This window comes from Fusarium subglutinans, assembly GCF_013396075.1.
Source record: "Fusarium subglutinans strain NRRL 66333 chromosome Unknown NRRL66333_c0000004, whole genome shotgun sequence".
NCBI lineage: Eukaryota > Fungi > Ascomycota > Sordariomycetes > Hypocreales > Nectriaceae > Fusarium > Fusarium subglutinans.
Window position 1 is genome coordinate 310,791 of NW_023502067.1, and position 23,189 is coordinate 333,979.

The 23,189-nt window shown below is 49.3% G+C and overlaps 9 protein-coding genes across 9 annotated transcripts; 3 read left to right on the top strand and 6 right to left on the bottom strand.

Annotated features, from left to right (window-relative positions):
- Window positions 1–2,460: 2,460 nt before the first annotated feature.
- FSUBG_922 (acetoacetate ligase) lies at window positions 2,461–4,711 on the top strand (the record flags this gene model as incomplete). The annotated part of the gene is made up of 3 exons (XM_036687709.1): window positions 2,461–2,703; window positions 2,806–4,541; window positions 4,600–4,711. The coding sequence occupies 3 exons, from the start codon at window positions 2,461–2,463 to the stop codon at window positions 4,709–4,711; spliced, it is 2,091 nt and encodes a 696-aa protein (XP_036543508.1).
- A 478-nt stretch (window positions 4,712–5,189) lies between these two features.
- On the bottom strand, window positions 5,190–6,638 carry FSUBG_923 (uncharacterized protein; the record flags this gene model as incomplete). Its single annotated transcript, XM_036687720.1, has 1 exon — window positions 5,190–6,638. The coding sequence occupies one exon, from the start codon at window positions 6,636–6,638 to the stop codon at window positions 5,190–5,192; it is 1,449 nt and encodes a 482-aa protein (XP_036543509.1).
- A 1,731-nt stretch (window positions 6,639–8,369) lies between these two features.
- FSUBG_924 (uncharacterized protein) lies at window positions 8,370–8,732 on the bottom strand (the record flags this gene model as incomplete). The annotated part of the gene is made up of 1 exon (XM_036687731.1): window positions 8,370–8,732. The coding sequence occupies one exon, from the start codon at window positions 8,730–8,732 to the stop codon at window positions 8,370–8,372; it is 363 nt and encodes a 120-aa protein (XP_036543510.1).
- Window positions 8,733–11,214: 2,482 nt separating this feature from the next.
- Window positions 11,215–11,475, bottom strand: FSUBG_925 (uncharacterized protein; the record flags this gene model as incomplete). Its single annotated transcript, XM_036687742.1, has 1 exon — window positions 11,215–11,475. One exon carries the CDS (start codon window positions 11,473–11,475, stop codon window positions 11,215–11,217), a length of 261 nt encoding a protein of 86 aa, XP_036543511.1.
- Window positions 11,476–12,682: 1,207 nt separating this feature from the next.
- Window positions 12,683–14,319, top strand: FSUBG_926 (carboxypeptidase D; the record flags this gene model as incomplete). Its single annotated transcript, XM_036687753.1, has 4 exons — window positions 12,683–12,905; window positions 12,958–13,836; window positions 13,888–13,965; window positions 14,018–14,319. The coding sequence occupies 4 exons, from the start codon at window positions 12,683–12,685 to the stop codon at window positions 14,317–14,319; spliced, it is 1,482 nt and encodes a 493-aa protein (XP_036543512.1).
- A 310-nt stretch (window positions 14,320–14,629) lies between these two features.
- Window positions 14,630–15,662, bottom strand: FSUBG_927 (n-acetylglucosaminyl-phosphatidylinositol de-n-acetylase; the record flags this gene model as incomplete). Its single annotated transcript, XM_036687764.1, has 3 exons — window positions 14,630–15,167; window positions 15,241–15,343; window positions 15,449–15,662. 3 exons carry the CDS (start codon window positions 15,660–15,662, stop codon window positions 14,630–14,632), a joined length of 855 nt encoding a protein of 284 aa, XP_036543513.1.
- Window positions 15,663–16,291: 629 nt separating this feature from the next.
- Window positions 16,292–16,962, top strand: FSUBG_928 (uncharacterized protein; the record flags this gene model as incomplete). The annotated part of the gene is made up of 2 exons (XM_036687775.1): window positions 16,292–16,607; window positions 16,661–16,962. 2 exons carry the CDS (start codon window positions 16,292–16,294, stop codon window positions 16,960–16,962), a joined length of 618 nt encoding a protein of 205 aa, XP_036543514.1.
- A 7-nt stretch (window positions 16,963–16,969) lies between these two features.
- On the bottom strand, window positions 16,970–17,764 carry FSUBG_929 (uncharacterized protein; the record flags this gene model as incomplete). The annotated part of the gene is made up of 1 exon (XM_036687786.1): window positions 16,970–17,764. The coding sequence occupies one exon, from the start codon at window positions 17,762–17,764 to the stop codon at window positions 16,970–16,972; it is 795 nt and encodes a 264-aa protein (XP_036543515.1).
- Window positions 17,765–18,246: 482 nt separating this feature from the next.
- Window positions 18,247–21,133, bottom strand: FSUBG_930 (CPA1 family monovalent cation:H+ antiporter; the record flags this gene model as incomplete). The annotated part of the gene is made up of 2 exons (XM_036687798.1): window positions 18,247–18,996; window positions 19,046–21,133. The coding sequence occupies 2 exons, from the start codon at window positions 21,131–21,133 to the stop codon at window positions 18,247–18,249; spliced, it is 2,838 nt and encodes a 945-aa protein (XP_036543516.1).
- Between the last annotated feature and the right edge of the window lie 2,056 nt (window positions 21,134–23,189).

Below are 23,189 nucleotides of genomic sequence, written 5' to 3' on the forward strand. Positions count from 1 at the left end.
CGACGGAGGATACCAGTTACTTGACGGAGTGTAATCAGAGCCGAGAACAAGTTTAGCCTTGCATCTGTTGACATGTATGTACCTGAGCTGCTGACTGTGTCACTGCATGCGATGTACGATGTACGAGAAACGCACAAGGAACTGTTCAGTCTCCATAGCACAGCACAGCAGAGCAAGCACCCGCGGAATGGAGCGGACACAAGGATAATAGGGAATTCAAGGGGCCAGCCGGCGGGGGGGACTTGCATTGTATTGCCTTCTCTTCTCGTCTCGTCTCGTTCTCCTTTTCGTTTCCAGGCCTCGCTTCCTTGACAGGAGTTGATAACCAGAGACACTTTACAATGACTGAGAGTTCAAAAGCGAGGCGCGTATCCTCTATGATGACGCCGTGTTCCCCTCAAAGGCTGACCATGCCTGTTCAACTGAGCTCCTGACCTCGAATCCTACCCAGATGCAGACACAAAACGATCAGAACATATCTCTGGCTGCCTCTCCTTAATCGATGTCCCTGTAAAAAGGATCCAATGGTTCTGTTTTCAAGACGAACCCCTGGGCTCCGAGGTCTCCGGCCTGCGAATGGGAAGACACGGGAGTCTTTTAGAGCAAACGCCACTTTTTTTCTTCTAGTTCGGCTCGCACCAAATTTCTGTCGCTTGCCTGCTGTAGCGAATGACAGACTTTCAAAGGTCTGAAGTGTGCCCCAAAGGAACAAGAAAACTTCTGACATTGGACCAAGGTGTCAGAAATATAGAGTCTAAGGTCTATTAAATATACACCCAAACCTACTCAAACATTTTTGTCACTTACGATAGCGGCCCTAAGTTTTCTTGGCCCTCCTTGGGTGCCGCGGCTCACCACCATCAGATCTTGCTGCTCTTACACAGCATTGGTCATGATGAAACCCAAAGGAAGTTGGATGTCATCATCCAGGGGCACGCTGTGCCCAAGCTCTCAAAATCTCCGCCGCACCCGGCGACGATGATGGCATTTTTCTTCAAGCTCCCTCGTTCGGGAAGAGTCTCATTGCACATCAAGTCTTTGGACGTGTTTTAACTTTCGGACCGGTCGCTTCGATAGGTAGTCAATTTGTATCCGTATTCCATCCTTGATAACTGTTGGTGAATCATATGGAGACGCGGGCTAGGATTTCTCCCCCAGAACAAGCTACTGCAGCCAAGTGCACACACTTGCAGCCAACGATGCTGTGCTTTGCTGTGTATGTACGGATGACATGAGTCTAGATGGATTGCATTACTTTTTAGCGCTTGTTGTCGTTGCACACCGACATCAATGACCAGATAAAAGATGCTGCAAAGCCCTGCATACCATCCATCTACAGTAGGTAGTTAACAAAGATGGACAAGATCCTCCAATGCCCAAGGGCCTTCACCGCCAGCTGTTTTTCAGCCTAGAACTGCGACTAATGCACACGGTCCGTGAGGATCATTTCGTGATATTCGGATTGACTTGTCGCATTCTCGAGTGGAGGAGGCTCGAGATATCAAGTATCGTACCACCACTTCCCATCTTATCATGGTCTACTACCTTCTGGTCACTCAGTCATACCATGCGAAGTCAACATTCTTGGAACAGGCGCTGAGGAGACTATCGAGGCCTGATCATCTCGGATTCAAGGCGGTTCGGGACGATCGACTATGCCGAGTCCTCCCTACTACCTTAGCTACAGTCTGGCAGCTAAGCTTAGACCGTACCGAGGCAACCAACAATGCACTCACTACCTAATCTCGCCAAACTGCCATGCAACGTGATTTTGATTCAGCTTTGCTTTGCGCTTTGACAATCACGTTATGTTGCGTATCCGTTATTTGCTTTTGAGTCACCGTTGATTCTTCTTCTGAAGATACCGCAACGTGCTCTCCTTTTATTTGAAGTGATGGCATCTCGTTTAGCTCGACAATGACAGTGGTCATCTACGAATAAAAGTGACAACTCACAGCTCAAGACATACTAATTTCGCAAGTCTCCTGGGCAATTACAATACCATTCAGGTTATCAGAGTCCATCAATAGTTGTCATGATGGAAACGAAACCCCTTGGATCCTCAGCTTGAGACAAGCCACACATCATGGCCTCAGCCTCCCCCACCACAGCCACTTCGGGGTAGGGTAAGACTCCGTAAGAGACGGGACTCGATGGCGGGGAGCCGAGAACGGGAGGGGACGGCTTTCAGCGGTTGGGCCATTAGAGAAAGATTCCGAGCTGTGCTGGAAACACGGAATCCCAAGTCCGTAGCGTTGGGATAAGAATACAGTCTTCTCAACAATTAAACAGTATCTCTCTTGCTTCATCTTGGCTCCCATAAACCACTCCGTCTCTCCTACACGCCATCGTCTCATTGGCATCTCAACTCCTCGGAACCGTCACTATTCCCTAACAGTCGTCTTTCCGAGGGCTCGATTGACCTTTCAGTCTCACTTATTTTTCGTTCCAATGCCCGTCATGTCGATTGACAAACTTACACCTTCTGCTGCGGCACCTCCTTCTGATGATAATGTCCTCTGGAGGCATTCGGACCCAAAGTCCACTCACATGTGGAAGTTTCTTGAGCATGTGAACAAGAAGCATGGTTTAAGTCTCGATGGTTACCCAGCACTATACAAGTGGTCTATCGATGAAGTTTCTCAGTTCTGGGAGGAGGTTTGGCATTTTGCTGGTGTTACAGCATCAGAGCCCTTTAAAGAGGTATGAAGCCATGTTAGTTATGATAAGGGCGTCTCAAGTGAGAGGCTCACCAGGCTTGAGATGAACTCAACAACTCCAGAACTCAACTAAGCACCTCTACAGGTCCTCCCTAAAAATGCTCCCATGTATCCCCGACCAGACTTCTTCTCGGGCTCACGTCTTAACTTCGCCGAGAACCTCCTCTTTCCCGCGACCTCTCCACTTCCCGAGCCCACTGCTCCAGCCGTTATCACTGTTACCGAGTTGCCAAACTCCACAGTGACTACTTCATGGGCCGAGCTGCGTGAGGCAGTCCGTCGTTGTTCTAATGCCCTGCGTGCAGCTGGTCTTAAGCCTAATGATGTTGTTGCGGGTTTCGTCTCAAACCATGTTGAAGCGCTGGTTGCTATGCTTGCTGCCGCCTCAGTCGGCGCCATTTGGACTGGTATAAGTCCTGATAATGGTGTATCAGCTGTCCTGGACCGCCTGAACCAGATTGCGCCCAAGGTCCTATTTGCCGATAACGGCACAGTCTACAACGGCAAGGAGTGGTCCAGTGTAGCAAAGACGACTGAGATTGTGGCTGCGTTGAAGGACAGGGGCCTTGAGAGAGTAGTTGTGATTAACAACATCAGCTCTGGTGGACTTGGTCTTGAGGAGCTTGAAAAGCATGGGGTATTGGCTCTTGATTACGCCAAGATGCTCGAGTCTGCTTCTGAAGACCCCCTGAAGTTCGAGCAGCTTCCTCCAGCTCATCCCCTCTACGTTCTGTACTCCAGTGGCACAACTGGCCTCCCGAAAGCCATTGTTCATACAGCTTTAGGTACGCTTCTGCAGCACAAGAAGGAGCATCTTCTTCACTGCTCACTCGACTCCTCATCTCGAATGCTCTACTATACGACTACCTCCTGGATGATGTGGCACTGGAGCATCGGAGCTCTTGCCGTTGGCTCTACCATAATTGTCTATTCTGGCTCCCCTTTCCGCCCCCATGGTCATCTCTCACTTCCACGCCTCCTCTCTGACCTCAAGGTCACCCACTTCGGTACCTCAGCCGCCTACCTGACTGCACTAGAGGCCAATAACGTTTATCCTATCCGTGACGAGTCGATTGATCTTTCAAATCTGCAGGCTATTTACTCCACTGCTTCACCTCTCCCCCCATCAACCTTCAAGTTTGTCTATGAAGCTTTCCCCAAGCATATCAACCTCGGCTCGATTACCGGTGGAACAGACATTATCTCACTATTCGGAGCGCCTTGCCCACTACTCCCTGTTCGCGTTGGTGAGATTCAATGCGCTGGTCTTGGTATGGCTATCCGTGCTGTTGACTCTGTCACGGGCGAGCCCATCAAGGCCGATGAGCCCGGTGATCTTGTCTGCGTCAAGCCTTTCCTTTGCCAGCCTCTGACCTTTTTCGGTCCCAGCGGCGAGGCCAAGTATCAATCGGCTTACTTTGAGAGGTTCGAAAATATCTGCGGCGTCGCGGGTGCAGTATGGCACCACGGAGATTTCGTCAAGATTCCCGACCCCGAAACCGGCAGTCTTGTCATGCTTGGACGATCGGATGGTGTGCTAAAGCCATCAGGGGTGAGATTCGGCTCAGCCGAGATCTATAACATTCTCACACGCTTTTTCGCTTCTGAAGTCGAGGATGCAGTTTGCGTTGGACGTAGACGGGAGACAGACTCAGACGAGACTGTATGTCTCTTTGTGGTGATGGTACCTGGACATGAATTCAGTGATGACCTACGCCTAAGGATCAAGTCCAAGATCAAGTCTGAGTTGAGTCCTAGACATGTACCTGGCGTCGTGGAGGAGTGTGGAGGCGGTGTCCCCAAGACTGGCAATGGAAAGAAGTAAGTCTACCCTCTAGAGGAATAAACGTAGGATGTGTGATTCTAACATTCAACGCAGGATTGAGGTCGCAGTAAAACAGATCCTTTCTGGTATGAATGTCAAGACCAATGCCAGCGTTGCAAACCCTGAAGCACTAGATTGGTTTAAGAAATGGGCGGAAACTCACTAGAAAAATCCAAATGGGGGGTTTACATCTTCGGCCGGAACTAGATAAAACATTGTCTATGGGATATAGCAAGGCTACATGGGTTAGATACGATGGCGTCGACAACGAAGTGACTGGCTGATTTCTGGTTTCGCAACTACACCTCCTTACTGCTCAAGTACCGCCCGTGCTAAGGTTACTTCTGTCATTGAGACACAATATCACTGTGTCGCCTGGCTCTAATAAAATAAAACATAGCTCCTGTAGGTTGATATGAAGTAAGTAAAAAGATCGTCGCTCAACAACGTATGAGTATTGCTGGACAGTCTAACGAACCTTGCAGAATCTAAGCATAGCTATAGAATGAAGTTAACAAGAAATCATTTCTCATTAATAATGCTATCCTAGATCTATGGTATATCCCTCATGGGTTGCGCGCCTATCCCTTAAAACTCCATCCATGATGCATAAAGCCACTACACAGTTTCTTCTGACCTCAAGCTTAAAAGTGCACGCTTCGCTTCTTCTGAACCTTCTTCCGCTTTTCTTCGTCCTTTCGACTGCTGAAGAAGCCACTGACACTTGCTGCCGCTGGCCCAGCATAGGGACCCTGCAGTAGACCACCCAAACCATGACGTTTCTTTCCGTTCTCATTGGGGCCTGGCTGAGGTTGCGAAGGAGGAGGAGCAAAACTTGGCTGAGGAGCGCCATACGGTGTTGGCCCAACGCTGTTAGGTCTTTGGGGAAGGTTGTTTGGGGGGTTCAATGCGCCTGACGCAAACTGCGGTCTTGGAGGTAAGGGTGGTGATGGGTGACCCGGGCTCGTGGGACTCTGAAAGTCTTGCCCAGCCATGCCGTATTCTCGACGGAGCCTTTCTGTTTCTTGATCGACCTCAGCATCTCTCTTCCGACGCTCTTGCTCCTCAGTTTCGAGCATTTTCTGAATTCTCCTGCGTTCCTCCTCCTCTTGCGCTTCATGCTCACGTCTTTTGCGCTCTTCTTCTGCGACCATTGCTTGTAAGCGTCGTGTTTCCGCTTCGACCTCGGCTTCTCGCTGAGCTTGGTTGCTTGACTGTTGTGGGGATGCTTGTGCACGAGGAGGTGACGATGGACGGTTGTTATCAAGAGCACCCGCCATTGTTGGGCCTGCTGGGGAACTTGCTGCTGGGCGAGAGTTCTGGCGACGCCGGCCATTAGATGAGGTTTGTAGGTGGAAAGGATCCTGGCTGGGGTTCAGATACAGGTCCTTGATGGCCTCGGCGCTCATAAGAAGAGCAATCTCAAGACCCCTTCTATCTTCGATCTCAACGCGGGCCATGTTGGGTTCATAGATGGTCAAAGTCGAGTCGTGCTTGGCACGGAAAAATGCCACCGTAATATCGGGTTCCTTGCTCTTTTTTCCACCTACATTTCGTCCTGTCATATAGCATGTCATATCTTTGCTCAGACGACCATCACGTTTCCAGCGAAACACAGCCTTTGGGACCAACTCGGCCAGAGATGGACGATCCTCCTGGTCAATCTGGCTAGCACTGGGTAGTTTGAAGGATCTCTCGGGAAGCTCAAACTCCCAAGCACCCGTCTTTCCCCAACTTCCTGGTTGCTGCTTGACGGGAATAGCCTGATCGGGGTTGTACAACGAAACCGCAAAAGTATCTGGGATGATAGGTGTCTTGGGCGGCGGGTTTCCGTTTTGCGCGCGGATTTCAGCAGCAGATAGAGTGGGCGCTACCCAGTCAGGCTTGACATCGACCTCTGCGTATATCACAGATGTGTTCTGAGAGTCGAATATGCCGAGCGCATATTGGCCATTGGCTTCGGAAGGCGACGGTCGCTTGATGAGGTACTCGGGCGCGGGGTCTGATCCATTGTGTGTGAAGTAGAGAATATTATTGAGTGGATTCTCTGAAGAGGTCTTGAAGCGATATGTCGGGAGGTTTTCGTCAAGCATCTTGCCAACTGTATTGGTTGTCTAGAGCTCAATGCGATTGTTGACTTGGTGTCGCAGAGCTAATACGTGGGATGACGTCGTAACCCGTCGGGTGTAACACAAGACGTATAAGAGGGTGTAAGTCGTAAGAAGTGAGTCGCTTGTGATTCAGGAATGGTCCAAGAAGGAGTTTGAGGAAGAGAGGTAGTTATACGAAGTTGCAAGGAAAAGTCCGACAGACAAGACAATTGCGCGGCAGGCTGAGACTTGGAGGCGGGGCTGCCTTGAAGCAGCTACCTACAGGCTACATACAGTACAGCTTGTGACTGATCGGGAAGGGTCACAAGGACTTTGAAGACTTGGCTGATGAATGGGTATAAAGGCAATCAGATAACAGTTAATCAGCTTAAATCTAAGGGAATGGCTTATTCTTGAATAGCACAGAGACAAACAACATTCATGTACTCTGTACTTGCTTGAATTATTTACCTATTTACCTATTTACTTCGTTACTCGCTAATCGAAACTACGAGTGCTCGGTCTCGCATTAGTGACGTACCAAATCCGCCCAACGCCACAACCGATACCTACTACACCTTGGGGTGTTAAGAAGACTTCTGACGTTAAACTGAGGTGCTAAAAATACTTAGTCTAAGATCCTCTAAAACTTTACTAAATCTACCTAAGTTTACCTAAGGCTTTTTGTCACCTAGGATAGAGGTCCTAAGTTTTATTGCATCCCCTTGCTACATTAGGCACTCAAAGAGGCTGTGCAGATTCTTTACCTTGGTGTCGCTCAAGTGTTACTATTCCAGTCCTGCACCTTGTCGCGTTTATATATCGGATTGCGACTGTCCGATGACTGGTCTCAGGGATCGGTTTCTAATGGCGACTCTACCAATGGGCGATGCTGAGAGTATTAAGCATGTTCATCCATCTTTAAACGCGCGTCCAATGAGAAGCAGATCGTTTGAGCCTCGTCCTTTGCGTCAGCTTTGGACTTGATATTTCATTCCATTGCGTATGCAAGTATCACATTATTAAATATACAGGGTATGATTTGTTATTGTAGAGAACTGACACTCTCTACTCTCCTCTCTTTGTCTAACAGACTGCGAAAGCGCCGTGAGATGCCCAAAATTCCACATGCTAATCCACGCCGGCTGTGGTGTAGCCTTTAAACAGTCCCAAATGCATACATCGTCCCTGAACGCCCTGTATCCAATGCAAATTCAATGCCATGTCCTTTTTGGAGCGCCTTCCTGGAATTCATGCCATAGTTCACCTTTAATGATCTAAGTATGTTCGGCCTCTTCCTCTCCCCTCGATTGCAAAGGTCCCCGGGTTATGCGTAGCTATCGTCGCGCTTCCCCAGGCTCCCCCATGCCAGACCAACAACACGAAACCTGAACCTGACCTGGCAGGAGTAATTGCAGTACTTATGTGCAAAGCTCTTCTTCGGGCCCGCGGCCATACAACACTTTCATCTGACCTATCGGTTGCATTGTGAATGAACCCGTGCGTGCTGAGTGATGTGTTCAAAGCTGATGGTTCGCAACTCTATGCATAGTCTTCTTGCGCTTATTCGTGTATTCGTATCGTGTCATATCGATCTTGCATGCTGTCTTCAATCAAGATCGTTTTTCGAAAGTTGTCACGAGTGAAACGGTCACCGCTTTACTTTCGGTTATAACGTCAACTCGCTGACGCCAACCCCCCCTCTCCATATCCGTGATCCGGCTGTGGTCAACGCTATGCAGGAGGAGGTACATGACTTTCTGCATTTTCTTCTTCATCTGCTGCGGGGGGTCCTCGGCGCCTTCGTTGTCTTCGACGCTGATTTTGGAGTCGTGGTCGACAGCATGGGTACCAACAGCAAACAAAGCATGCGACGACTAGGCCAATGGCGAGACCGATCAGAAAGCCACGCATGATTTTCTCCCCATTGGAGCCTCCCTTGGCGATGCTCATGAACTTATCGCGAAACAGGTCATCTGCAAATGAATCTGAGGGATATACATTTCCCGTGGTGCCTGAAGACGAAGAATCATCGCTCTCTGGCGATGAGGAATGGTCGCCGCGGGGCATAAGAGCCCATAGTGGTGAGATAGGCATGATGCCGAGATCGGGATCTCACAAGGCCAATATGGGAGTAAGCAAGTGAGTTGGACGAGAATTAAGCTTAAAATTCTCTTGATATGCTTGGCCGATCGCAGAAATGAGAGTAAGTTGTGACACCTGAGAAATCGAGGAAGTGGCAGTTGTCGCTCATATGTCCGGGTGATCCGAAAGTTGAACCGGAGCGGCAGCTACGGAGGAACGGCGTTGGGGGATCGACGATAGACAACGGAACAGTATTTTGTTGCAGTATTGTTGAGAAATGAGATAAAGTAGAAGCCAAGGACGAGATAACAGATCGAATAAGAATGCCGAGAAGGTGATCGCAGTAGTTCGTGAATCAAGTCGTCAGAGATGAATATTGTCAAACCGCCAATAACTCAGTGTGATGCAAGGTTGAACTGAAGATGAAAGCAACGACAGTGATCAGCAGCTTCTCAAGTGTATTCGCTATCATAAGCAAAGAATCACATTCCGCGGGATGAAAGAGTTGGAAGCGAAGAGATCGGTGTTTGATTTGTCTCCGGCAAAATCAACTTTGTAAGAAAGCCAAGATATGAGGTTGAAGAAAAGTCGTGGAGACTTGGGTACGTGTGCCTGGGGGTTGGGATTGAGGAAACAGCAGCTTCGAATTCACCCTCCGCTAAAACGCTCAAACAATGGAAATCGGCATGGCCCCTCTTTCTCCAAAGAATCCAGGCAATCCACGCAGGCAAAAGACAATATCCCTGGCAATTTGAGTGGAAAGCGCAAGGAGTAGGGGACTTCCCGTCCGGGGTGCACCTTCCGTTTGGGCTTTGGGGTGAGTTTGTGGTTTGCTCACTTCCACTTCCACTTCCACTTCCACTTGCACTGGCAATGCAATACAATGCAATGGGCTTCTCCCCGAGGGCACTGTTCTCCCTTGGCCCTGACTCTGACTCCCTTTCAGGTCTCTCCTCAATATGCTCTGTCTTATATTCTCGGACTCGGGTTATTCTGTCCTTTCTTTTCTCTATTGCCCAGTCCATCCTCTTCGCTTCTATCTTATCAGGACGAGCGCCAAGAGGTTGCGGGTTCAAACAGCTCATTCCTTTCAATGCTCAAAATCCACAAGAACGTCAGTGCTAAGAGATGATTGACAGGCTGCGTTTTCAGTCCCAACCTGGGTATGTAACAGTGAATGTAAAAAAGACAAACAATCATATGATGTCTGAACAAGCTCAAAAAAGTCTCTTCATGAATTACACGACCCCTTCTCATTGGAGACATCGGTTTCCTTATCCTTGCCTTGCCAAAAGTTAACCTTCTAACCCCAGTCGCTTTCACTGCGGACCCCAACACGTCATGCCAATAGCGGACTCCCAGTCGCTGCTGGTTGGCCGGCCCGGCTTTCAACGCTCCCCCGCAGGCCCGAAACCGCGGGGTGGCTGATAAAGTCGGGGGAGATATCCCGCAGCCTAAGGAAAATGACTCGGCCGCATAAATAATATCCGACCTTGTCTATCTTTGACATTGGAGAATCTTGGGGTCTCGAGGCATCAGTCGCAGATTTATGGACATCATCTCTTTCCAATTGGGCACATCAAAACGATCCATGCAAGAGACCAGTCGAGGCTCGTCGGCTAAATATACCAACTTGGCCCTCTGATTGTCGAGAAGCTTATCTTATGCTTATTTCTAGACACATTCGGATGTACGATCCGTCCTCGCCGCAAGACTCTGGCATGGTCTGAGAGAAATGGGAACACAGGGAAGCTATTACTTACGAATTAGCCTCCATCCCAAGCAATCGGAGGGTTAATAAGCCTCGAGACCACTAACTATTCTCGGCACCTCAGCTAAAGGTTGCGGTTTTCTTGCTCCTCAAGGATAAGCTGAGTCTTTCCCATTGAGGAAAACGTAACTAACATTGCATCCATAACTCCTATCACAGATTGTTCTCTTACTGCTTCACATACCTTTCCACTTGACATCAATTGGATAGCTAATCTCAAGGATAACCGAGACTTCCCAGGCACGTATTGAGACCATGCAACGAACCAGATATTTGATGTATCCATTCACATATTAACCCGTGTGAAAGGACAGTCCAATGACGCATTATTTGTTTTCTCCTGGATGAGAAGCTATGAATCCTTGCTGTGGGTGTATATACATTACTGGAAACCGATATACACAAAGCGACCACCTATGAACGTCCAACATTAGGAACCGGTGTAGCACGTAGGTGCTTCGATTTATGTCCTTTTATGAATGATAGTATCACTATGATTTTGTCCTACTGGTGAAATCCTCCGACAATCCTCTACCGGCGCTTTCTCCTTGTGGTGAAAAGGAACAGAGCCGTAGGGAGTATACAGGGTTGAAGCCAAGTAGAAGGATGTCTAGAAACAGCCTCAGAATATGAATCGAAGATCTCGCTCCAATGCTGAGGATGAACAAATATAAGCTAGGTGTTTGTACGGCCACAAGTAAAAGCCAGCGTCCCAAGTGGTGTTTAGGCTGTGGACAAGGCGTTGTCGTGCAACTGAGCTTTCAGTGTGTACATCGTGGCTTCTTGACCTTCTGTCAAGCCATTTCTCTGATGCAGCATTCGCTCGGTGATTTCTTTGTGGCTCGTGTCCTCGTCTGGAGTGTAGCACTCAACAGGAGTCTCGTGTGTTCTCGCAGGTTTCATGTCACGAAGAGCGATAGACATGGCATTTCGCTGCTTGTGCGCTGAAGCTGGGCGTACATAGGCGAGATCACCGGAAAACATTTTGAGTTGGCAGGGGTTTCTAGGATATCACAAATGGGATCAAGATACGAGAGATGTGGTTCATTATTGTAGGAGAGGGGAAATGGCGCCTAGCTGAGAAGCTGACCTATTGTCAACTGTTTTGGGATATGCATCTATAGATACTCAACACTTGGGCCACCAAACATCAATATCGCCGCCACGATTCTTTGTTGGTATAATTGTTGAAGGGACAAGACAGTGCTGGACCAAATCTCATTGATCCTCGCAGTATGCCCTAGCTATAGTACTGTGTACCACAAATGGTGCATCGTATTTATATATGTATAGATCGTATTCATTTTTCACATGAAGAGCAATTTGCAGTGTCGAAGTCGAACAAAATATTCAAGATATGCGTCAAGTTACAATTAATAAATGGTGATCCATGCTGTGAAACAATCCATCAGATTTTATCTGTTGAACCTGCAAACTGCCGCTTGTATAGCCTCTCAGATTGCTTGCTGTATCGTTCCACCCGCTCGGATCGCTCGCTTTTCACATTAAGTCACTGTTGACTAGGTAAGGTAGATCCTGACCCGACATGTAGTCATGGCTTTGATTTGCTTTGGCTGAAGGGAGAAATGCTCAGTCTTAAAGCGAAGGCATTCTCTAGGTAGGATTCTGCGGCTAGAATATCCTTTCAGTAGATCCCCTGTATCCCCTGTCGATCAGACCTATTAAGGAATCGTTATTGATGGACAAGACAAGGGCAATGTTTCCTCAACGCACGATCACAACCAATGTTTGAGTTACATTCGCGTTTCTCCAGATCCTTTAAGCTACGGACAATTTAAATCCGCTGTATGTCCACAGACCCAAGTAACAAAAAGCGATGCACCGAAATCTGAAGCAACGGAGCTACCATGCTTGGACACATCCGTCCAAGCGCGCATCCTTCTTAGGTGCACGTCACAACAGATTTGGAACATTGCAATCAATCGGAGAAACAGTCTAGCCTGATAAAACCAAACACTTGAACCATCAATGCCCGTTTTATTGTACAGTAGAACCTAAGTTAGAATGTAGATCCTGACAACGCCGAGTAGGTAACCAGGATCTCGTCCCACAAGGAGCGGGCAGGGCAGGGCAGGGCAGGGCAGGATGCTTGACTTTATAAACAGATAAACTCCTGCCTCTGTTTGTTCCTGCGTGGGCGACAGGAGCATCATCATACAACATTGTTAAAATGCGCTTCTCGTCTATCTCGACGGCTCTTGTAGGCCTCATCGGATCGGTCAGTGCTTTCGGTGGTATTGCTCCTGATAGTAGACAGTTCAGAACCTTGGAACGCCATGGACTTACTGTCTTCAAACATGCCGCTACCAATTCGAAGCTCGAGTATGTGACCAATTCAGGAATCTGCGAGACGACACCTGGTGTTGGCCAATACTCTGGCTACTTGTCTGTTGGTAAGCTGATCCTACTTGGTGCCCTAAGGTCCTTGCTCATGGATTAATGCAGGGAAAAACCATAGCATGTGGTTCTGGTTCTTCGAAGCTCGTCACAATGCTGAGAAGGCCCCCCTCGCTATCTGGCTCAACGGCGGTCCTGGATGTTCCTCAATGATAGGACTCTTCACGGAGCATGGCCCTTGCCACTTTGTCAATAACGACACCGAACCGTCTCTCAACCCTCATTCCTGGAACGAATACGCGAACATGCTCTACATCGATCAGCCAATCGGTACTGGCTTCAGTGTTGGAACCGAAGATGTCAACTCTACAGCACAAGCTGCCCCTTATATCTGGAAATTCATGCAAGTCTTCCTGGACCGATTTCCCAAATACAAATCCAGAGAGTTTGGTCTCTTTACGCAATCCTACGGTGGACACTACGGCCCTGAATTTGCCGACTACTTCCTCAAGAAGAATGACCAAATCGAGAAGGGTGATGCTGAAGGCCACAAGATCGATATGGTAGCGCTGGGCATCAACAACGGCTGGATCGATCCGAAGCGCCAGTTCAAATCCTACGCAACATATGCCAACCGCAACCCCTACAAACAGATTCTTAGCGACAAACTCCTCACTCGTTTCATCGATGCCTACGATAAATACTGTCTACCCGTCATCAACAACTGCACCCAACTTGAGGGTCAAGATGATGAATGCGCAGAGGCTGACGATGCATGCAACACCCAAATGTACACCAACCTCGAGATTGCAGGCAGAACCGACTTCAACGTTTACGATGTGCGTATCGGCAGGGATGATGTCGACCCGCCAGAGACGTTCCTTGACTATCTCACACGGGCCGAGGTCATGGATGCGATTGGAGCCAACACCCGTTTCGCCGAGTGCAGTGACACCGTTTATGCAAACATGGCGACGACTGGAGATGGTCAGTGCCCCTACGACGGCGAAGTTAAGGATTAATGCTGACATGGTACAGGTGCGCGCTCATATGTCGGGCCTTTGGCAGACGTTGTGAAGCGTGGCATCAACACGCTTCTGTGGGCTGGAGATACTGGTAAGTGGGAGGTTGGTGACACAAGTAGAACAGAACTGATTTACTCTCACAGATTGGATCTGCAACTGGGAGGGTGTCCTATGGGCATCTTATGCGCTCGAGTGGCCTGGCCAGAAGAAGTTTGTAGCAGCGCCCTTCAGCAACTACACGGTCAACGGCACAGCCCATGGCCGATACAAGACGGTAGAGAATCTGTCCTTCCTCAAGGTCTGGGAGGCCGGCCATTCGGTGCCATATTATCGTGAGTACACTGACATCGCCCCAAGATTCCCGACTGACAAAGGAATAGAACCTGAGACTGCACTGCAAGTGTTCAAACAGGTTATGCAGAAGAAGCCGATCAAGGGGACCTAGTGAGACATGAGCTCCGCAGAAATTATGTTTTCTTCAAGGCGTTTAGGTAGACGGATCCTAGAGCCACCAGGACATGGTATTCGTAATGCATAATATCTTTCCAATGTTTCATGCTTATACTACCAGACCCCAACCATCGAGTGTTTTACATTCTAGACATCCTGCCTTGTTATCGTATATTCATGTTTACATGCAAGTAAGATACAAAAGTATATCGTACGCCAAGGTCGTACAGACAAATAGTGAATATGTAAGATACGTTCCAAACTCCCCGTGCCATGCGGTTCCTTCGCTCTACTTTTCGTTTTCGTTACTGTGGCTTAACCTTTTCAAGACGTAGATCATTGATGACCATGTACCGGCTGAGGGTGATCCAGCCATAGCGGAACCAGACCATCTGGCTTCTGTGCGCTTGTGTCATGGCGCTCCAAGCAGTGCCATAGGCACCACGACCAACGAGCTGGTTCATGAATACCAGACTTTCGGGTCGCTCCTTATCCTGATCCCTGCCACCAATGGATGAGAGTAGCGTGGGAATAAAGTCCATGAAGGCGGAGTACTTGCGCACGATGCCTACGGTGGAAAGGGTATATAGATCGACGGGGCTCGGCCACTCGGACGCAGTGGTAAGGGCCTGGATGAAGGATCTGGCACCAAGGTAGAGAGAGATATGGTTGGGATGAGAAGACACGCCATTGCTGTCAAATGTAACGAGGATGTCAATGTTGGCAGTGGGCTTCAGATTGTTCTTACGCTCCTGGCCAAATTTAGGCGCAAACGTGCTTCCTAGCAGACGAGCAATCAGGTTCTTGTCCCACATTCTCGTCATGGAGTCGGGGAAGTCGGTCCTATAAGTGAGGTATCAGTCAGTTTTCTTGGGCTGCAAAATGCCTGTGACAGTGACCAAGGTATTCAACATACGGGTTGTCGACCACAAAAACATCGTCCTCGCTCTGCAGACCCAGCGCCAGGCCGCTCTTGACCAGCTCCTTCTTGCGAACTTCTCCTAATCCGTCGGCATCTCCTATAACACGCCAAAGTCACCATCAGCCAAAACTGCTTTCAACCAATTTGCATAGTCGCATCACGATGCGGCTGCGAAGCACGGGTCGCTGCAGTCGGCTCATACCAGTGCTTAGGCATAGAATCTTGACGTGATTTCCGTTCTCGGGCCGTGTGAGGGCGAGGACGGTCGGGGAGAAGAACATGGCTTCGTCGTCGGGATGCGCGATCAAGAGACAAACTCGCTTGTTCTTGATGGTCGATTGGGCAGTGCTGGCAGTGAACATGTAGATGCCTGGCACCACAACGGCGAGGCCGGCGAAGATGTGAAGAACGTTCATAACTGCGGTCGCTCGCTTCGAATACGGTGGTGATACGGTTACTTTTGCGACAAGATTGCTAGAGAACTGCGATTTCGGCTATTGGGTATTGGATGGATGTGGATGACGATCGCTACAGTAGCGCAAGGTCTATATGAGCTGTGAGCAGGTACTAGAAGCTACACAAAGGTCAATTGAGTTGTTAAGAGCAAAGACTTGGCTCCTATCGGAAGCTGGTCGTGACCCGGGTCATGAACGAGTTGTGATGGCTGAGACAAAAGTGGCACGAGACGCGAGAAATAACAAGTGAAACTTGGTCATGGAGGGGCAGGAGCTCACGAGGCTCCAGATGCCAATCGCTAAGGCAACCCCCCATAGACCTGCGCCTAACGGTTCACCGCCTCACTAGACTGTCCCGATGCCTCAGCTGAAGCTCGAGGATTGCCCCTCTAGCCCCTCAATTTACAGAAGGTTGGGTGGTGGCGTTGAGCACGGCAGGGCCCGAAGCTTCCATTCCGGCGTCATGAGCTAAGCCCATTGGGGCAACCTGTTGACGTTGACGTTAGCCTGAGGTGAACCTCAACTCTGAACTTTACTCAAAGTTGTCCCAGAGCTTTATCTTACAACACAACTTCTATCAACTGCCGACCATGGCCCGTCAACGAAAGGAAAAGTCTGTTAAGGACATTAAACTTCAGCAGCCAGATCGATCTGGTCCCACTAAGGAAACACTCGTCGATTTAGCAAAGGGCCGTGACCTTTTTGCAGAAGCCGATCAAAGACAACGCGAGCTCAACGGCGAAGGTCCCCTCTTGTCCCCTCGAGCAGAACGTATCTTTGAGACAATACTATGGACTGGTGTCATTGCCACCGTGCATTTTACATTTGATGTCCTAGTACAACGACAATATGCGATAGAAGTTGAATGGTTCGCTATTGTCCAAAGGACTTTTACAGCTTGGCTTTGTAAGATATCTGCGATCTGTACCGATTTTCCTGCTTACAGGATGTTTCTTTAGTGTTCATCGGGCTCTTTTACGTCTTGCATCCGCATTACTCCCATAAGTCATTCTTTCCTCTTGTTCCTCAACAATACCAAGAGACTGTTCGTCAAGCCATATTCTTTGTTGCGAGCACCGTAGGCGGCTGCTACCTCATCCACATCAGCAACAACTACGGATATATCGCAGTCATGAAGCAAGCTCCTCCTGTAGGTTGCTTGTGGGTATGGGCAGTCGTCGAGATGGACATCCTTTGGGCGTTTCCGAGTTTATGCATTGCAGTTGCATATGCCTACAAGAATGGATACGGTTTCCGATAAACAAAGTCTATTCTTCTATGGGCGTCTTGAGCTTAATTGTGTCTCCCAACTCAGATGTTGTGGCGGAACCGCCAACCTCAGCCGACTCGGTTGACTCGTTGCTCTTGACTGCGAGATCTGTCAAGGTCCCGGCCCCCAAAAGGCCGGATCGATCACGACGCGCCAACCGGCTCACCAGGTCTTCTAATCGATGGATCCTATCCCTCTGACTCTCAACTAAAGACTCGAGTTTACGCGAGCTCTCATCCATCTTCATCTCTCGCCATTTCGTCCTAGATTCCAGATCTCGTAACCGAGATGAGATCATGCTCATTTGCATGAATTGCACTCTCGCAGTCAGACCTTCTCGCTGCCTCACTAGCTCCAAAGCTTTTGTCCTCACTGGCAGCCATGCCATGGCCACTGTTGTACGCCCGTTCCAATTCCTTGGCATGAGTGTCCATGATTGCCCTTGGTCACCAACACTCGCCTTGGCCTCCGTCTCAGCGACAATGTCGAGAAGACGCTGCTCCAAATTCAATAGATCCTCCATAACAAAGTTGTACATCTGATATTCGGGTTGCTGTTTATGGAAACCTTCATGTTGGGCATTTATGGCTCCTACGAGATCCGCCAGCCAAGTGGATTCAGTTTTGTACCATGACAGTGATGTTTTGACGCGGAAATACTCGTCGTCGCTATTTCGAAGAAATGTCAGACGAGCATAGAATGCTGCAGCAATGGCAACGACAAAGGTCAGCATGCCCGCGACGTTTGCGCTTATGGAGAGGGGCGAGTCTTGCTGGCCATTACTAGAGTCCATTGAGCCTCACAGATCAGGCGGAGAGGTGTTAAGGGAGGGTATTAAAGTTCTGGCGTATTTCACAGAGAAAAGAATCTCAGCAAGCACATTTTAAATGACCGTCAGTCAATTACATGGAGTATTCAGTAAAGCCTTAGGATCTACAGAGTAGTGTAGCTGAGAGCTGAACCCCCTGAGCAAGGCATTCACGTGGTTCGACACGTGATGCCGAATGAGTCCTTTCTTATTGCAGTTACCAACTTCATACAGCAACGCAATGATGGACACGGAGTACATCGGAGAGGAATCAGGCTCGACAGAAGCAGACACAGGTAATGGTTATTTCATGTATCTAGGTCAGACTATGACATGATTCGTATATAATGCGCTATGTGATGCACCATGCAATTAACACCTCCTCATCATCAGTAGAATCATACTGGATATCATTATCTATACGAAAAAGAAAATGCAAATAAACCCGCTCTAAATGGAATCATCCACTACCTCGGAGCTCTTCCCCTGCTGGGCCGTGTCGAATCAGCAAATGTGATACCGCGTCGACCAGGCGGCACTCTCTCGGTGCCCTCGTCGTCATCACTGTCGTCACCTCCATTGCCTACACCCAGAGCAGCCTCTCTTCTCCTCCTCTCAGCGGGTGTCTCGCCGGTCTCTTCCTCGCGCTCATCGTCCCCTTGAGCTGATAGAACGGCGAGACGGCGCTTGCGCTCAACAGCTGTCTCGCCCTGCTCCTCGGACGGCTTGGATAGGCTTGAGGGGCCTGCATGCCGGGAGGGAGATGCAGCTGGAGCCTCCGTTGCCTTCGCCTTCCCGCTGGAGTGATGCTCAGCAGCCTTGGCAGCCTTGATTGCAGTCTCGGGTGGCAGATCCTGCTTGGCAACCTTCTTGACGGCTTGCGAGGCAGATGATTGCTCTACAACCTCCCTCCTTGTTCGTGAATCCAGCTTCTGTACTTCACGGATGAAGTCCTCCTTAGTCATGCGTTGACCAACACCGCCAATTGTGAATCGAATGGCCTTGTCATCGGCTGCTTGGTCCTCCGCAATAGACTTCTTCCTAGTCTGTTCATTTGAGCTGTTGCCTCCAAATACACCTCCAAAATTGGTCCAGCCAGGTTTGGCTGGTGTCTTCTCGCTGGGTGTGGTGCTAGGACCAGCCTCTGAGTTCTCCCCCTTGGTTGTGGGCAGCTCATAGGTTTTAACGACTTCACCGTCCTCGTCTTCAACAATAATCTATGTTTTGTTAGTCAATCTCTTGACATAATCCTAGGAATGCACGTACCGTGTTTCCAAATTGGTAGGCTCTGGCTGGCTCATGTCGTCGATCCTGGCCCTTTTCCTTGCGCTTTTCCAATTCAGTGTTGTAGACTTCGCCCACCCTCTTCTTGAAACCAGAGATAGTCCATAGCTTGTCGTGGCCAGGCTTAACGGCTGTGATGGGCACATGGTCTTCGTCTTGTCTGTGAGATTCGGGAGCGGGTTCAACATCAAGAACGTCCCCATCCTTGTTCTCAAATATCAAATCGTGACCCTCCTCGTATACATTTACAGTCTTGGGAGGTGTCTTCTGGCCGCTACTGCCGGCAGGGCTATCTTCTGCCTTCTCAATCTTGTCGGTATCCTTCTCCTTGGAGCTATCATCAGCCGCCAAAGTTGATTCGGTGTTGCCTTGTGAGGGTGATTCCTCTTGCTCATACTGTTCTGTAGGGGATAAAGGCGTGGATGATTGTCGCTGGGGGAAGATTGCAGACTGAGCAATCGGTCCTCCGGGGCCACTGTCATCCCAGTTCTTATGCTTGCGCCTTCGCGACACAACCGATGACGAGCGGCTGCCACCTTGGTCTCGCTGTCTGCGCAAAAGATGACTATAAGGCCCATTGGGAGGAACGAGAGCATCGGGAGGGGGCTGGGGTCCCTTCTCTTCGTCGATGGACACCTCAGAGAAGGATCTAGCTTGAGATCTGGATTGAGAAGAGATTCGGGGTAGCCGGTTCATCCAAGATGGACCATCTTCGGGAGCAGCTGTGTAAGACATGGTCAAACTCAAGGTGTTAATACGCTTTCCAAGAGTAAAGACGGCAATTGAGGAGCCATGGACAAGAATCGACGTGACTACCATGAAGCACACTATCGGCCACACGAGATATATGAGCTCATAATGTTCAGTATTCTCGGGTGGCATCTCCGCCAAGGGTACCGGCTCGCCATGCTCCAGTTCAGCTCGTGCCAAGATCGCAACGAAGATGGCGCCGACACCGATTGGGCCGAAATGGCCAGCGAACAATGCCTCACGCCATGTTTTGACGTCCGGTATAAACGGTTTGAGAGCCAACATGATAGGAAGCCGGCGGAAGAAAAGGACAAAAACGGCGATGACCACAAGACGCCAAGCCATCATGCCAAATCGACCATCGTTGAACTGCGACCACGGGATGATGGTTCCAAAGTAGACGAAATAAGTCAAGTTAAGCAAAAGATCGATAACGTTGGAAACATGAGACTCTTCAGTCTTCTCGCCGAACCAACCGTCGTTGGAGAAACCAACTCCTGCTGCGAAACCGACGAGCAAATCGTCCATGCCCAGGATACTACCAGAGCCCGCACACCAGAGCGCAACAACGAAGTAGAAGACCAGGAAACTCTCTCGATCGATGAGATCGCGCTTTTCGGCGAATTTAATACCGTGGCGAGCGATGTAACCAATGACAAATCCATAGATGGCGCCGAAGATGCATTCGTAGAGAAGAACGTATACAACGAAATGGAAGCTCACATCCTCTGCATCTCGCTTGTACTGAATAAGGTACAAAGACAGATAAATGAATGGGAATGCCATTCCGTCGTTGCACCCAGACTCGGCGGACAACAAATCTCGAAGATGCTTAGGGACTCGCTTTGCAAACTTGCCCTTTCCTACCACAGATGATGCCAGGACAGGATCAGTAGCAGTAACACACGCAGCCACAACAAGACTGTCAAGCCAATCCAATGCAGGGATCATCCAGAAGATGAACAAACTGACGATGAGCCAGCCAAACGTCATTACTGGGACCAAAAGAAAGACAACAGACTTCCAATGGCGCTCCATGTAGAACTTGGGCAATTCGACACCGACAGCGAAACATTGGACAACAAGAACAATTCGGGAGAACTCGACGGTAACGATATCGGTCGAACCCCATTCCTGGGGATTGATCAAATTGGCTGCATGAGGACCGAAGATTACGCCACAAAGGGTAGCGACTGTGGCTTCACCAATGTACATGCGCTCCTTGATAAAGGACGAGCAGAGCATGAAAAGGGAAGTGAAGCCGCCGAGGATAATGTACACCAAGTGCGGCTTGGTGATATCAAGGTGACTCCACGCCATTTTGGGTTATAGGAATAAGAATACAAGAGGTTCGGTCGTTCGATTGGCCTTGACGGCGCTCGATACTTGTAGTGTCGCGATCTCGGAAGCGATCAGAGCAACGTTATCGCAAGGGGGAGGAAATCGGGCGGCGACGCCGCGATCAATTGTTGTTGGCAACTCGTATGCGAAGAAGCGCAACGTCCACGAGAAGGAGTAGGTAGTAAGTAAAAGAGCGACAAGAGGGGAAGACCGTCAAACAGGAACAGTTGGCCCAATGTCAATTGTTGTTGTAGGGAAGGAATGGAAGAAAAAGAATTTCTCAACGGCCGCCCGAGATCAACACGCAAGAGCGAACCGTTTGATCCCCGTCAATCGGCGCCGGACTCAAAAATGGCACAGGCCTTGAACAGTGTCGTCACAGGGCAACAATGCCTGTAAAGCCGGGATGGCACGCCACTCGGCGCCACAAAGGTCTAGGCGTTTGAGACTTATCGAAGTTAATCTGGACAGCAGATAAGGTATTCTCAACAGAATACAGCCACGAAAGATGACGATAGAAGTTCAAAATGTCCAACGGCTCCCACTGGAGTTTCTTTTGACCTCATCGGCTGGAGATTTGTGTCTCCGGAGGGGGGGTTTTCTAGCGCAAAAATCGAGGTTCATTGACGAGCAAGGGGATCGTCACCATCGACAGCCATCCATCCATCTCACGACGCAACGCACACAGCCCAGTGAACCACAAGTTCATGGTCAAGGAACAGGGGGCCCCAGTCGGATCAAGTGCCGCCAAGAGCCTCTCAGTGGGGGCTCGCGGGCCCGTTTGATGCGCCGCTGCTTTTATCCAGAAGATTCACGACACCCAAGCCGGACAAGACGGCAATGTACCAAGGCTCGAGAGATCTATCGTGTTCTTCTGTTCAATATTTCGAACCTGATGTTGTAAAACAAGCTCCAAGATATACTCGTATAGGCTCAGTCCAGTTTTGGACCTTCAAATCGAGACTCAAATACAGTCTCACGATAACGTCCCAGATCACATCTGAATAAGCCCTGTCTTACTTGTCAGCTCGTCTTGTCCCCCATGCATCTCCCTTGTCCAACGCCATGACTTTATTTTCGATAGCAACGGTTTGGTTCCACTTCTCGCCTCAACATCTTTCTCTAATACGCTATCCTGTATGATCGATCACACATATGCGCACCTGTTTTGTATCAAATTTCGATGAGAATGGCATCCGAAGCCTGACGACGCCTAATCAATAGTCTCACAAAAGCAACCAGGCCGTATCATGATATGATAGGGGACCAATGAACGAGATATGCAGCTAGCCGTTGATTGCTTGAACAGCCTCCAACTACCTAGTTACCCGAGACCGAGACGATAAAGGCAGCGTTCGCACACCATACCCCGGCAGTTCCGTACAAGATTTTAGAACCCTGTCCTTCGGTCTCCAACACGAGTTTAACATTCTCCCCCGAAGAAGAAAAAAGAACACAAAGAACAAGATTGCGGGCAATGGATATGACCACCTGAAGACCCTCCAGCCAATACCTGTATTTCTTGGCACTATAGCATTCCCTCAATGACGAGCCTGCAGCGCTAACCTCGGTTTTATCATCTCGAGTCATTTGTTCCTCGTCTCGAGTGATAGACTGATCCGCAGCATGATCATCATCAGTGATGAACATTAACGTCGAGCTGCATCGTCACCCCACGAAAGCGTGCCCATTCAAGGCGCTTCTCTCGCTGGAAAGGGCGACCGAAGGAGAAACGTCCCGGCTCTTGTTGCCTCTCTTGATTTGTGCATCTGTTCCACTAAAATTTCGTGTGAATCCAGTTCCCAGGCTCTGTTGCTTTTCGCACATGGTTTGAGGGAGGGTCTGTCAAATCAAGGTTAATTTTTTACCGCGCCGGCGGCCATAACCGTAGACAACCTTATTTCCCTGTCAAGCTGCGAGATCGATTTTATGCTTATTATCTGTCACGAAACGCCTGAGCTGTCAATGGTTGATAAAGCGGCTTTGACAACGGTCTAGTTGGGGTTCTTGGGGGGTCTAGATCAGGAGCACTTGG